At 37.3% G+C, this 15,586-nt stretch overlaps 2 protein-coding genes across 2 annotated transcripts in view; one reads left to right on the plus strand and one right to left on the minus strand.

The window, feature by feature from the left end:
• The first annotated feature begins 2,645 nt into the window (after window positions 1-2,645).
• fabp2 (fatty acid binding protein 2, intestinal) lies at window positions 2,646-4,820 on the plus strand. The gene is made up of 4 exons (XM_042485584.2): window positions 2,646-2,804; window positions 3,458-3,630; window positions 3,838-3,945; window positions 4,627-4,820. The coding sequence occupies exons 1-4, from the start codon at window positions 2,738-2,740 to the stop codon at window positions 4,675-4,677; spliced, it is 399 nt and encodes a 132-aa protein (XP_042341518.1). The 5' UTR covers window positions 2,646-2,737; the 3' UTR covers window positions 4,678-4,820.
• A 585-nt stretch (window positions 4,821-5,405) lies between these two features.
• usp53b (ubiquitin specific peptidase 53b) overlaps window positions 5,406-15,586 on the minus strand; it is a 30,410-nt gene continuing 20,229 nt past the window's right edge. Inside the window, exons 14-17 of the mRNA XM_042485895.2 lie at window positions 14,938-14,999; window positions 13,315-13,393; window positions 11,172-12,016; window positions 5,406-10,453 (exon numbers count right to left, since the gene is read on the minus strand). Of these exons, the coding sequence (XP_042341829.2) occupies window positions 10,377-10,453; window positions 11,172-12,016; window positions 13,315-13,393; window positions 14,938-14,999 (1,063 nt within the window). The 3' untranslated portion in view covers window positions 5,406-10,376. The remainder of the gene's footprint in view (window positions 10,454-11,171; window positions 12,017-13,314; window positions 13,394-14,937; window positions 15,000-15,586) is intronic.

Below are 15,586 nucleotides of genomic sequence, written 5' to 3' on the forward strand. Positions count from 1 at the left end.
TTAGCTTAACTAATGATCTAATCTGCAAAGTAACACGTAGGTTGGCCTCATTAAAACTGACAAAAAAGGGATCAAAAAGTAGGATATTTGTCCCCAGATGCAAAGGAGTAAAACTAAAACGGAAATACGCAAGTAGGCTACAAGCATGTTGTTAGGTGCAGTAGGTCGATTTAAGCACTGCTAAAGGTTTTTCATTTGTACCTCTCATGCAACTTTATATACGCATACAAGTCAAAGCGCTGGCCAGTTTCTCTACAATATTATACGTCTTCGACGTTTAAAATATCCAGAAAAAACGCTTACCTTTGTTTTTCTGACGGTATTTTCAGGGTCTCCAAAACTCTTTTCGCCGTGTGGATGAAGAGCTGTTCCTCTCGATGAATGAGTGGATGTTGTTTGTTTGTTTGTGTTGGCTTCATGTTTGCTAACAAGTTAGCCACAACAACGCTGGTGATAGTTCACGTGGGGTCGGACTAATCGGAAAAAATCAGTTTCCAACTGGGAAAATGCACGCGACCCTGAATGCAGCATTTGTGACAACAGGCAGCTTGATTGGTGTTACTGGGAAATACAGGTGTTGCTGATTGCTGCAGCATGTTGATTATAGCATTAATGTATCTGTACATTTCCTGCCACAATAAAATAAAATATCAGCCGTGATGGCCATTGAGGTGATAAAAGGTGTTTAAAAAAGGAAAAAGAAAAAAAAAAAGCTGCAAAAGCTTTAAATATTATTAGGGTGTGGTTTAATATTACACACACTTAAAACTTATCACACATTAATTTGTTTTTTTTTTCTTTCATTTAGTTTTGTTTTATTTTAACCAGCATCAGTCATACATATCAAATATTCATGAATTTTCTGAATTTTAACCTTTTAAATGCCAGATTTTTGTCATGTGTTTTAGATGAACAACAATAATTATTGTGAATGCACTACATGCAAAGTACTTTTTTTTTAAAAAAAAAATATTCGCAGAATGGGATATGTCAATAATTTTACTGCTATACTGATCATGACAGTGCGCCTAGCGGAAATAGCATTTTCCTCATATGCCAAATATGGTAAATGGCGTCATCAGGTGGAAAAGGTTTGCAGTATGAATGTAACAGTTTTGTTCACATGGTGCATTTTAGACATATTGTAGGAGCTGTGCTGGAAATTCCAAAATTTAACAAAAATACAGAATGTTGCCAAAATGTATGCCGCATGGACAAAGCCATATATATATATATATATATATATATATAGAGAGAGAGAGAGAGAGAGAGAGAGAGAATAAAAAGCACGTATGCACCAAATAATACCTTGATAACATTATCCAGTTGATAACATGATTTATCCTGGCAGCTTTTTGTTGCCTGATTATACTCAGACAGTTAAAATTAGTTAAAATGTAACCTGAAGCCTGGCCATGAAGAGCTACAAAAGTACTCATAAAATCTTTAAAAGTATCCCAAAGACAAACAGGTAACTGCTTTTGAGATGCAAAAGCAACTGTAATAGTTCTCAAGTCAACCACAGTCTGATCTTATGGGTACAGATGGCCTTGCCTAAGAGCCCCTGTTAGTTATGAGGGTGGAAGCACCACTCTTTCAGCTCCCCATCCTGATTTAGGCCTATCCTCAGCTGATACTACAACTAGCATAAAACATTGTGACATTTTGTTAAAGATTAGCCTCAACATGGCTCCATCAAGTACAGTGTGTCTCAAGCTGTTGAATTTCATCACTGCAGTTATAGCAGAAAGGTCTTGTGTGATAAGAGGCAGATGCGTTGAGGTGAAAGTGAAGGTCAGGCAAAGGTCTCTGGAGCCACAGAGTAAGATGAGAGGAAACTGAGATAAGAAAGAGATTTGGCATTTTGTGCATGTTTTATTTATCCCTTTGTGACAATTGGTGGGGATGTTTAAAAAATACTTATGTGCATTTTTGCTGCCCTATCTCTCTACCCATTTAAGATTTTTTTCATTGAACGTTTTCGGCAAGTCACAATTAGTTTGTGGCAAGTCTATTTTTAGCATAAGCTTTGTGTTTATCCAGAAAGACAATAAAGCCATAATATTCAGTTTAGTGTGACAGAATAAGTTCAAAGGTATTGGAAATGCATTATCAAACACTTTGATCACTCTTGTATTTGCACAAGCAATAACATGTAGTGCAGTAACATCTTGGCTGAGTGATAAGAAGTTTGGCAAAATTACAGTGGAGAGAGTCAGATTTAAAGAAGTAGAAAAGTAGCATTCACACATGCTGCAACAGGTTTGTTTAGTTTTGGTGTTGTTTTTGTTTGACATAGAGGGGCCAAAAATCAGATATTGAAAACATAATTGTGTTTCAAGGTAAATTTCTAAATATATTTTTATGAACTGCATGCTGAGTTACTGCTTTTCTGAATTAGACACATGGTTCAGTTATGACCAACGCCCTTAACAAACAGACATGCAGGTCAAACAGGATGTACACCATTCTGCTCTTCAACAATGTTGCAGCATTATGATGTGATTTACTGGATGTGGGATGATTCTGTTCAGGAGGACCACCGCATTATCCAATCAGCTGCAGCAGTAAATATTGCCTTGAAAAAAATCTGAGCTTTACACGGCCACATCAGCATTGAGATTAGATGACGAGATAAAAGGGTGTGTGGTTTAAAAGGAGTAGCGGACTTTGAGTGAGACACTCTTCACCCTCCTCCTTGCTGCAGTTGCCCAGCTCAGCCTCACTCACAGCCACCATGACCTTCAACGGCACTTGGAAAATCGATCGCAATGAGAACTATGAGAAATTCATGGAGAAAATGGGTGAGTGATGTCAAACTGAGCTGATGAAATGACTGAGACTGAGTTGCATATTTCTTAAATATGGGGAATTTTATGCATTGTTAAAGAGATTAAAAAGTGTCTCTACTATCTGAGTGTTTAGATAGTAGTATTTAGATCTGATAACCCAGCTGATAAAGCACTGATGTTTGAAGTCAACAAACTGATAATCATGCAAATGACTTACCTGATCAAATTTAAGTTGTTTTTTTTTAGGTGTGCTGTCAGGTTATTAGCTTATACCCTAAGTTTTTAAACACCTGAATAAAAGACTACTACAAATGGTTGAAAAAAAACAGGTTGATTCTCAGAGGAGCGCTTAATCCAAAATCAGATCATTTTATTCGAAAAAAAAATTGAAAAGGTAGCACATCTCAAGTCTTCAAGTCAAGGAGGATAAAGTATTCACATGTCACTTATTTATTTGGCTCACATCACTATTTAAAATCTCTTGTGAAAATACTTGTTGGCACAATGACCTGGTGCATGGTTTGTAAATTAGCTTTTGTACAAACTTACCCTGTACAAATACACAAATGAAGGAACTACCTGTGCTTGGAAAGTAATTAGATCTTGACAAACTTCCTCTGATTGTTACAAGCCTGTTGAACATATTCCGATGTGTGTATTGATAGGAATTAACATGGTGAAGCGGAAGCTGGCCGCTCACGACAACCTCAAGATAACCCTTGAACAGACTGGAGACAAGTTTCATGTCAAGGAGAGCAGCAGTTTCCGCACCCTGGAAATAGACTTCAACCTGGGAGTCACCTTTGACTACAGTCTTGCAGATGGAACAGAACTATCAGTAAGTGGCATCTAATGGGACAACTTTTTCACTTCAGACTTTGAACCTCTGAGCTGCAAGAAAAGGCTATTAGCTCAAGGTGGACTTTTATTGTGCTGATGTGTTGATTCTCACTCACTACCATGAACAGTCGCAGCCATAAAACTGTCAAACTTTTGCAAAACTTTTCCCACCCTGCATTCATGTTATGGATGTGTCACCCTACAGGGCGCATGGACCATGGAGGGAGACACGCTGAAGGGTATCTTCACCAGAAAGGACAACGGAAAGCAACTGACAACAACCAGAATCATCCAGGGAGATGAACTCATACAGGTGGGGTAGATTAACGTATTTCTATGAAAATTAGGGCACCAATATTCATTTTAGACCAAAAACTTGGAAAGTCACCATTGAAGGTGCTGTTTTTCTACAGTGTTCCCAGGATCCTTAAAAAATCTTTATAGGTATCAAATTCAGTCATCTAAAAATGAAGGCCTTAATTGACATTAAAATGCCATATATCAATCTTTCAAAAGTCTGAAAAATGCTCAGACATATGAAGTAGGATATTATGAAAAAATTATCTCTTTCAGACGTTTGACATTTGAAGATCGTCTGACTTTTTTACTTGACCAAAAATGCCATTGTCTATGTTACAACAAACACGGGTAAAATTATCCCTAACACGCATTCATTTATGTCAGTTCATGTTTTTTTCCCTTCAGTTTTAGTTATTGTAAAAGTGGTCTTAAATTTAAATCTGAGTGACATTAAAAATGTTTTAAAAAGTCTTAAATATAACTTGCCTTAAGCTGTAAGAACCCTGTCTGTAGATACTGCACTAAGATTTCAACACACACATCAGTCAAAATCTCTGCCTTATACTGAATTACATTATGTTCATATGTAGGCAAGTCAAGGCAGCGACGTATGGATATGGATTGTATATTCAGCCAGATGCGTAAACTATGAAGTTATATAATAACTGTTTCTGACGTAATCTTTCATCAACAGAGCTACAACTATGAAGGAGTGGACGCAAAGAGGATCTTCAAGAGGGGTTAGACCAAACTGAACAACAAAACTTAAGAGTGAGATGTTTCACCTCAGGGTTACATACAGTATTGTGTTGAATTATCAACCGCATGTACCAACATAACCTGTAAAAAGTGCACTTCTTGTAATGCCCATAAAGTGTATGACACAAATTTTAATGTCATCTGCCTTTTTTCAGTTTATTTTTTTCAGTTTTATATGTATTGAAATTATCATTGAGAATTTGTGGTGATTTGTGTTAAAGGGATGATTCAGATCCTTTGAAGTGTCATTTTCTGAAGATTTTTCTGTATTGGGTAGTTCTATGTTTCATAGTTTCAGTGTATTTTCTTGGTTGTAGTTACTTACTTTTACTTAAGTAGGCCTACCATTTCCAGTTTTGGACTTTTACCTGTAACAGAGTATTTTCACAGGGTGGTATTAGTGCTTTTACTTCAGTGAAGGATCTGAATACTTCTTCTATCTACTATACTTCTTCTACTTCTTCTATCACTGACAATAACACAAATCAACTAACTGATGTAGATGCAGCTGTAGATGGTTAGTAAATCTAAATCAGTGTTTTTGTCTATGAAGATTGGTGGATTTGACAAAAGCATAGATAGGGAACGGGCTGTCTGATGGAAAGGTAAATCTGTGAAAATACTGTCAGTATAGTGTACACTTTAACTGTTATAGTTATTTTTAGGTTTTAAAATACATTTTGCTGCTTCCACTTGTCCACAGAAGTACATTGATTAGCTTTTGTGTAAGCACTACCGCCGCTTCTCCAAACTGGGGGCGTGCTGACTATTGTACATAATACACTGACTAGATAAGTACCCCATACATCCCCACTTCAAAAAAATACAAACTATCCCTTTAACTAAAAAAAAAACACAGTAAAGCAATTAATTTTAGAGTGATACAATAATTTAAACTTTATTCAACAATGAATAAAAATAAATATATATTATCTACAAAAATATAAAGTGTAGACAGATTTTATATGTTTCTTTAAATTGATCTGTTCTTACACAAGTCATGAAGCATTCACTGAAGCACCGACAAGTCAACTCAACTCAACAGTAATGTCAGGCCAAATCCTAACTGCACACAGACGTATGACAGCAGGATTCAGTCAGGCATACAGTTCCAACACATCAGCCAGTAACTTATCAGATAAAATCAGCGACATAATGGGGGGAAACGTTCTCCTTTGTTCTTTAGTGTTGATGCAATGCAGTCTAATTAGGTTCTGTCCCTGTCTGTTTAACACAAGATAAAAGATATGGATTGATGCAATGCCAACTGTGACGTCATGTGACACAGGACGAAAAGACCTCTTGTCAAACGGGCGTCTCAAGAAAATGAAGCCTTAGAGTGACTAAAGACTATGCATCATGGACGCAAAAGGAAACCAGTTATCTTTTTCTAGGCTTGCACGCAAACAGACTCACGGACATACATGCACACTAATAACCCAAGTACATCTTTCATTTAATTTACATTAAGGCTCTTTCAAACCAAGAAATGGGATGCACAGACTTTCCCATTATATGGTTTTGCTGCTGACGTTTGAAGATGTCAAACTTTTGCCAATTTGCAGACTGAACACTGAGTTTAACGCTGTTGTTGTGGCTTCCAAGTCTGAAAGGGCTTTTAGGAATACTGTACGTGGCACAAATCCCTATCCCTGTCAACACACACAGTACAGTGATGCACACACAGGCATGTCATCAGATATGTCACTATTAGCATTGCATATTTAAAAAAGTTTTGCATGACATCCTCTATCCCTTTCATTCATCACCTTCATTCCCTCACTGACTTTTCACTCACAAATAACCACTGAAAAATGTCAAGGCACTCTTGATACAACTAAAGACACAAAGTTCAGAATGTAAAACACAGCTTGTGTGGAAACAATTCCTTTTCTTAACAGGTAAAATCAAAATAATTAAATAACAGGAGAAGTACCGTAAATAAATGACATAACCATTAGTCACATAAGAAACCACAAAAAAGAAACACTTTGAAGGTGAAGGAGACAACATTGAGATAATCCGGTTAATATACTCCATCTGAGCTTCATCTATTCCAAAACTTTAGTGATTTCTTTATCCAGTGAATATATTAGCTATATTATAATATCAGTAAAATAAGTGATTTATAATTATTATTACAGCACAATCTTGTGTAAAGGCATCCTTAAATTATTCAAACAATTAGACCGCTCGTTTAATGAATTTCTTCAAATCTCAGTTACACTCAATGCCTCCTTTTTCTTGAATTGAAAGGTCCAGTGTATAGGATTTAGGGGGACATATGGGCAGAATGGAATATAATATAAAACCAGTTTTAATCACTGGGTCTGTTTTAGAGAGGAAGAGACCTCAGTCAAAAAATTGGCCCCCTGTAGAAACCTCCTCTGGATCAGAAATAAACACATCAAGTTTAGAGTAAATATGTGAGCACACATTAGCAGGTGCTGGGCTAATGGCCTGTTTGCAAAACAGCATCAGAGAAACACTGTTTTGTAACTTAACATAAGTGCTTTATTCAGTGATTTTAACTATTTAAATGGCTGGGTCCATTTGTTTTGGTGAGGAGGAGACCACTGGGAATAATTTGGCTCCCTGTAAAAATCTGATCCTGAACAATAAACACTGAAGGAATTTCAACCAGAAGAAGTTTTAGCTGGTTGCAATCTGCAATCCTCATGCCACTAAACCCCACTAAATCTTACACAATGTTCCTATAAACAGTGTCAATAAGAGAGAAGAAAGAAAGAAAGAAACATGACAGAAGCAAGTGGATGCTCAGATGACAGGTTTAAGTGTGGTTACACACACACACACACACACACACACACATCTTTAAATACCCTTTAGTGTCAGACAGCACAAACAGCAAATTTAGTGATGGTGGTATGTGGTGAGAATTGTTGAGAAATTACTGGACAAAAGTTATTGTGGATAGACAAAAATACAAAGTGAAAAAATATGGCAGGAAAAGACTTGGCAATCTAGTGAGCACAAAAGAAAATTGCTATATTGTTTAAAAAATTGAACAACAAAGATTTTTATGTGCTCTCGGGAATGTCAGATGTACAAAATACAAAGCCTCAAAAATGCCAAAATCTGCTTTTAAAGTAATCTTTAAGTCATTTTTTTGTGAATGCATAGTATGTCTCAGACAGTCAGTTGTTTTCCAGCGTATTATTTGCATCGTATGTTTATATTTACAATGGATGCATAACCAAAAGTATGTGTCACTGCATGAGCAAGAGAAGGGAACAACATTCAAGTGTTACAAAAAGGTTTCCAAATCAAAAGTGGTTACAAATTTCTATTTTATGAATTGATTTTAGCACAATTAAGTAAAATCCAATAGAATTTATGTTTGCTGGACTCAAAAGTCCAGTATTATCATGCTCATGCTTATGCTGTACACACAGCTACTAAGACTTTGTAAAGGCCACATGCAGGTTTCAGAACATTAGTCTTACGAACGAGAATAATTGTTGTGTTGTCAATATCAGAGAGGCATATTAATTATATTGGCATCATTATGAAAATACCTGCAATACAGACCTGTTTAATTCCGTCTACTTTAAAAGGAAGACTAAAAAATACAGTTTGACATCACTGTGAATTACAAAAAAGGATTACAAGAACCAGCACAATCGAAGGTAGAATACAGAAGGAGACACAGTATATAGTGACCCACTGAATGACATGCGGGCTGCCCCAGCAGAACTTTACAGTCAACAAACTAGGATTTGCAGACTGCCAGAAACCACAGCTGTGGACTCGAGTCACATACTTGATGACTTACAGACTTAAACTGAGAAGATTTAGATATATACAGATATACCTCCACATGATTATATGCCTCACGCAACAGTCATGTTGCACTTACAGTTTACATCCATGTCTGAAAACATGGATGCTTCACACACATCTTCACCCCAGCAGCACAAGAGATCCATACAATCACAACTTTAAGGTGGGCACCCAAGGTTATTGAGTTATGGCCCAAAACATGTTTTATGAGGTCACCGTCACCTTGACCTTTGACCTTCAACCATCAGAATCTGATCAGTTCATTCTTGAGTTCATGTGGACAATTCTCCCAGATTTGAGGAAACTGCCTTGAGGCCATCTTCAGATATTGCACTCACAAAAATGAAATGGATGCAAGGCCACAGGGATCTTGACCTTTGACCACCAAAATCTAATCAGCTCAGCCTTGAGACTACTTGAACGTTTGTGCAAATTTGGAAAAAAGTCCCTCATGGTTTTCTTGAGATATTGCGTTCACAATAATGAGACAGACAAAGTTACAGGGACCCTGACCTTTGACCTATGACCACCAAAATCTAATCAGCTCATCACTGAGTCCAAATGAATATTTGTGTCAAGTCTGAAGAAATTACCTCAAGCCGTTAAGATATAGCATTCACAAGAATTCTAATTCTAAATGTAATACATTGTAACTCTCATTATGACTTGTTTGAGACTTGAAACTCCAAGTTAAGGACTTGAGATTTGACTTGGGACTTGGCCCCACCTCTATCAGAAACTGAACACAATCATACAAAAATGGACCTGCGAGCTAGTTTAGTCAGTCAACTTGAGCTGCACTGATTCATACACACACGTCGCACATTGCTCTCCATATGTCCTCTACAAAACTCTCTCTGCCTTGTCAGTGTCGCTGCTGCCCTAAGTCAGTATTGCTGCCTGCTCTTTTAATCCCACCTCCACCCCAGCATCCACCTGCAGGCACCGGCAAGTGGGGAAAATACATAATTGTCACTCCCCAATATCTCATGTAAAAATATCTGCGGGTAGTCATGAGGCTGGAGTCTGGACACCAAACTCTAACTGTTCTGCTACTGAAATAAACACATTAAACATGTGTTGTCTGACTGAAATCCCATTTGGAGGACCTACATCCCTCAGAGAAGAAGAATCTTTGCCACAGATTTTTACAGCCAAAGAAGTTGACTGGTACGGGGCAGCCCTCAGTCATTCATTAACACATAGATGTTGTAAAATAGCTGATAAATGATAACACTTTAAACAAATCAGTAACTGAATATATGTAAGTGTTGCAATGTCTGTTCCCTGGTGACCCAAAGCCTTCGATGTGCATAAAGTCGGTAAGCTGCTCAGATGTAACTCTTTTGACAGGTGCAAATCTACCTAAAACCTGCTGCTGATGATGCAAACCTTCGACCTGTAGGTTTTATTTTGTGTAGAATGACATCATAATCTGATAAAGTGTCTGCAACATAACTTTCTGAACATTCTGTGGCTCACACCATAATCTCTCCAATATATCTTAAAATCTGCAACACTTTTGCAGAACTATTGCACAAATATAAAAAATAAACATCTGACATAAGGTGTTCAAAAAGAATAATAAAGACTCAAGAACCCTTTGTGCAAACTGAAAGCAGTCAAGATTTTGGTTGAAACAAAATCTTCCTGCAGCAATACTGCGGGACAATGGAAGACAGCAGAGTGTACGTGATAGTTGATAATCTGTCAGACGATACGCAACAGCATTTAGAAATAGGTTTTACTTATGTGACAAGCTTGCATAAATAAATTCCACTCAGTTTCAGCACATATTTCCATTCTGTAAACTCTTTGGCATCCAGTTAGAACTCTACCGACCTCTTCCCATCCATGTAAACAAACCTTACCAAGTAACACTCATAAAAAACCACGTTCATCCAGTCCTTTGGCTGTCACTGGGTTCCATTTTGCAGTGGGTTTATTGCTATTATGGCCTGTAAAGAAAAAAAAAGAATAATCTCATTTAAATAAATTATGTTTTATGATACACCTTGTGTGTACATTTACACTACAACAAAGGAAATAAATGAGAAAGTATCAGGTAGGGGTGAGTAATATAGATAAAACCTTCCATCATATATATGTCAGTTTATAGTGTGATTTTAATAAATATGGTGAAGTTGTCGTGAAAAATAACCAAATGAAATGACCAGACAGGATTAACCTCAATATACTTCATTATATTGATACAGAAATAATCAAGATTTATTTGCAAAATTGTCCTTAAAGGCCTGAAACAACCAGATATTAAATGTGTAGCTGCTACAGCTGCTGCAGTTGAATATATGTATTAAATCTCACAGTATATACAGTATCTGCCAGAGCTCCTAAAGGGACATGGTGGAGAAAAAAAATGATGGAAAAAATGTTTTGATGGTGGAAAAAGTAGATGGTGGAGAAAAAATAGATGATAGATAGATAGAAATAGATGATTTTTACCATATGTTTTTTTCAGCATCAACATTTATTTTTTTTCCGCCATCTATTTCTTTTTTTTTTACGATTACATTTTTTTCCACCATCATTTTTTTTCAACATTTTGTTTTTTCCCATCACCTTCAATTTTTTTTCTACCATCTATTTTTTTTTCTCCCCCATGTCCCTTTAGGGCCTCCATAGTATCATTTGGGTTTGCATATTAGAGAGGCTTACTTGTTTCAGGTCTGGCTTTTGGCACGTCTTGTGAGTATGTGTCAGTGGGGAGTGTGTGGCTGGTATCTCTGCGTTCAGCCACAACTACTGTCCGCGGCACCGTGGCAGAGAGGACAAGAGGCCTCTGGTTGTGGTACTTGAGACGGTATGTTTCCGTCATACAGTTATCCACGGTGAAGTATGTTGTTAGAGAAACCTCTTGAGCCGGCGCTGCCTGTTCCACTCTGCATCCAGTCAGTCTTTCCTCACTTTCACACGATGATGGGGTGCTCCTCTCAGGGTCGGAGCCCGACTTGGAGCTTGCATCTGAGAAGGTTCTGAGGCCTGACATGTCAGGCCTCCTGTGAGGACTAGCGAAGGATGTGGACGAAAGACGAGGACTCGATGGAAATGGTTCTTGAAGCATCCTTGGACGAAAAACTGCGTGGCTTGTTTCGCCCTGGTGAGGAGAGGTCCGCTGGGTGGATCGAAGGTGAGGTGACCCTGTCGTGCCAAGCTGACGCTGATTGTTCAGTTGGAGTTGGAGGGGTTCTGCAGTCACATTGCTGGGAGGGTGGTATGGCAGGGTCATGTGGGGACACTGGGATTCGGAGGCGATGGCCTCACTGTTGCTGGAGCGGTAAGCGCTTTCTCTGTCCTCGGGCTCAGAGAGAGCAAGATCGTCGGAGCTGTTCCACTCGGAGCTGCTGGTTTTTGTAATGTGCCTCAGGGCTGTACTTTCTCCAGTGTGCCCTCTACAGTTTGTCAGCTCCTGCTGCTCGCTTGGCCTGTTATCTGAACCAGTGGAGTCCCTCTCTGAGGACGCTGCTTTTCTGGAAGTACTGGAAGTGTACTTTGATTTCCGTCTACAGAAGAGAATGAAGGAAATAAGAATTTAACATAATGTAAATCCAATTAAGAGGCCTTAAAAGTACTTATCAGAGCAAGTTATAGGGATGGGAATTGAAAAAATTTGATTGATTCCATTGCTGTTACAGATTCTACTTAAAGTCTGATTCTTTAATGATTCTCTTTTTGATTCCTGATGAATTTTCTGTGTAGAATAAAAGTAAGCCTATGCAGGTCTCCAGCATCTGGGAACTCCAGCATGTCTGAGTCTGATCATGGTACAGAAACGGAGTAGAATAAAAGGCATGCATGTGACCCAGCATGGTGCTAATGTTGTTGCAACAGAATATTTACCCTCTGTAACAGATGTGCTGCTTATTTGGAAAGTAGTGGCACTTGTGTGAAATACATGGTGATCCTGAAATTCAAGCCCATATTTCCTCAAGAAAAGTTGCAGCATATTGCTGACATTTCCATCCTTACTTGAAATGATAATTCTACAGATATTACAAGCAGCACTGTTGTCACCTTTCATTGTGAAATGAAGCCACACTTTGGGCCATTTCTTCTTCTTCTCTGTGACTCCCTCTTATTGCAAATTTCAAGCAGCAAAGACATAAAAGTTTGAGGTTACTGTTTTGTAACGCAAGCTGTCAGGAAAACATGTCAGCACTGGTACACTGTGAAATCTGACAAGTTAATTTTACTTTAAAAAATCTACAAAGCTGATAGGATTAAAAAATGTATGTAAATATAGCTGTTAGTCTTCATTTATTAGGTTTTGTGAAGTTGTTGCAACTTAAGAATGACTTAGAAATGATAAAAATGAAGTTTTAGGAGCTTCAGTAAACCAAGCTTACTGTGTTATATATCTTTATCCCGCTGGTTGCAAATTTGTCATATCATATCATATCATATCATATCATATCATATCATATCATATTTGTATTTTCTAAAACATGTTTAAAAATCAGAACAGAACCAGTTTACTGAAGTTGCTCACACTTAGAAAGAAGGTAATTTCACTTGTCATTTCCAAGTTGCTACATTGTTACAAAATTAAGTAAATACAGCTATGCTTTGAGTAAATTTAACAATTAGATTTAAAGTAAACACAAATTAAGATTTATAGTTATATTAACTCTCCTTTTTTAAGGAAATCGGTTTCCAAGATTATTTTAAGTAAAATCAACTCATGAGATTTACAGCGTAAACGGAATTGATCAGCTCTGAGATATATGATTCCGAAGGACTGGACCAATTTTTGATTCCCATCCCCAGCAAGACACATATATTTCATAATAAAGGGCACTACCTCGCACTTGGACTGCACTTTAGATGTGAATGTAAAACTTGGTCATGGTTCTTTCCCTGAGGTTTGGGTTGATGTTTACCTATAAAATAAAACACAAAGCTGATCAAAACAAAGTGACAGAAATAGAAAAGAATAAATTATAAAAAATAAAACAAAACACACAAAGCTGTATAGCAGTTTTCCTCTGGAACGGTCTGTTCTCTCGTGGAAGGTAGCTATTTACACACTGTAATTAGTGCAAAAGGTAATGTATTTTTATCTTCTGACCTTTCCTACGCTTTAGAGTTAAATTTATCACAACAAAATTAGAACTTCTAAACTCTGTCAGAAGATAAAAATATCAAGAATACAAAATGAGAAGAAATTCAGCTTAAAAAAACAGGAAGACATTTGGCTTGTGCAAAAAAACAAAAAAACAAAACCAAAACATTTAAGAGCTGAGATTAATGCATTGTTTTCCTAGAATTTAGACTGAATATAGGATCCTGAGAATTAAACCAGAACTCAGCTAAAGCGCAGATTTTCGACTTTAATCTCATAATTCAGATTTATTTTTCTCAGAATTCAGAGATTAATATAAGAGCTTAAACACTTTTATTCACCTAATCTTCTTTCCCAATTATGAACTATACTCACACACACTTACAATAACGAAAAATTAATCAAAAGTAGAGACCAAGCAGAGACAAAATCATCTACACATCCAACTGTGAAACTGTTGTCCTCTCAGAGGACACAAGGTGGCAGCAGCAGAGTGCTAATCACACCGGACTTTCTCACAGCTGGATGAACAAGTCAGCGCGCTCCCTCCGTGCACCAGCGCAGCGACAGGCAGTGTGGTGCTGAATTCCTTCCCTTTAAAAATAGATGTGTCATTTTTTTTTTCTTTGCCGTTGCCCTGGAGAGGCCCATGCAAGGATAAAAGCTTCAGTGGCCTGTTGGAAGCACTGGCTCTAGATGCACATGCTCGATAAAGTATCAAGTGCAGCACGCTCAAAGTACGGCATGAAACAGAGAGATATTTATGACAATGCCAGCAGCCACGTCCAGCTGTGCTATCTGAATGAGCTTTGTGGGATTATCATCAGATTAGTGCCTGTGCAGGGCTGACTGGGTTAAGAGGTTAAAGAAGCCAGTCCAAGCTCAAATATCAGTCTTCAATTACTCTCACATTATCAGCTCACACTTCATCTGTTATACTAACACAAATAAAGATAAAGAACGAAATAACCTTTTGACTCTTTGACACTGAATTATGTGGGGTGTGTATATATGCTCAACAAATTTTGCTTTGACAGAAAACTGCTGTGTAAATCTTGTATTTACAAATCTGTATATATAGTAAAAGACTATTTCTTATTTTGAGTATTGCAGATTAGATTTGATATAATAGACCCTGACATGTTCTTTTATGCGCTTAATTATGCATAACTTTTAAACATAATTACATTTGGTTATTTTTTACAGAGAAAAAATACTGGGTTTTTGGTTTTAAAGTTGACTTTATGTGAAATAGTTTCCAATTATTGATTAACACATTGCCAGACACTGTGTCAGATGACATTTACTAACAGATTACAGTGCAAACACTCAAAAAGAAGCAATTAAAATCTTTTGGCTTACCATTGTGTGATGGCGAGGACATTATACTTGATTTGGCATCGCCTCCTTTTTGGTGGAGCACACTGAAAATAAATAACAAAAAATATTCTAAGCACATTTTTCAATCAATCCTATTTTCAAGATTAGTCAACTAGTATTTTGAAAAAAATGGTGAAGCACAGCCACAAACAAAGAAACTTTTTGTTGTTATTTTTGGAAGCACCAAATAATGCAAGGCACCTTCAGACAACACTGGCAGAATGACAGAAACAAAGGCCTTTCAAATTCAATGTCTGTTCGGGTCCAACTGGATTCAGAATTAGGCTATTTTTCATACCTTCCTGACATTTTCATCAGTGTATACAGTATGACAATGTTTTTATAAAAGAAAAACAATGTCATTGTAGCATCTATGACAAGGTCTTAGCTTGGCAACTTTTCAACCTGCCACCGTCAGTATCACAACCAGCCGATATAACTGTTCCACCTGTAGATAGCGACCTCTGGTGGAATAAGCTGTGCACTGCAATACATCTCCTTAATACAGCATCTTTTTATCAGTTTATTAGAGAGAGGAGCATCTGTATTTTTGATGCTTCTGACGGGATTTCTAAACACCCTGGTATAATGTAATACACTGATAGCCCCCAAGTCTTGATATGTTTTATTT

The sequence above is a fragment of the Plectropomus leopardus genome, chromosome 3 (assembly GCF_026936395.1).
Source record: "Plectropomus leopardus strain MGB_pleo_1.0 chromosome 3, ASM2693639v1, whole genome shotgun sequence".
NCBI classification, from domain to species: Eukaryota; Metazoa; Chordata; class Actinopteri; order Perciformes; family Serranidae; genus Plectropomus; species Plectropomus leopardus.

Bases quoted from the DNA above. Each gene is read 5' to 3' on its own strand.
- fabp2 (XM_042485584.2), top strand. From the start codon at position 2,738: ATGACCTTCAACGGCACTTGGAAAATCGATCGCAATGAGAACTATGAG. The intron at 2,805-3,457 runs GTGAGTGATGTC...GTGTATTGATAG, and splicing joins GAAATTCATGGAGAAAATGG to GAATTAACATGGTGAAGCGG. The intron at 3,946-4,626 runs GTGGGGTAGATT...TTTCATCAACAG, and splicing joins AGGGAGATGAACTCATACAG to AGCTACAACTATGAAGGAGT.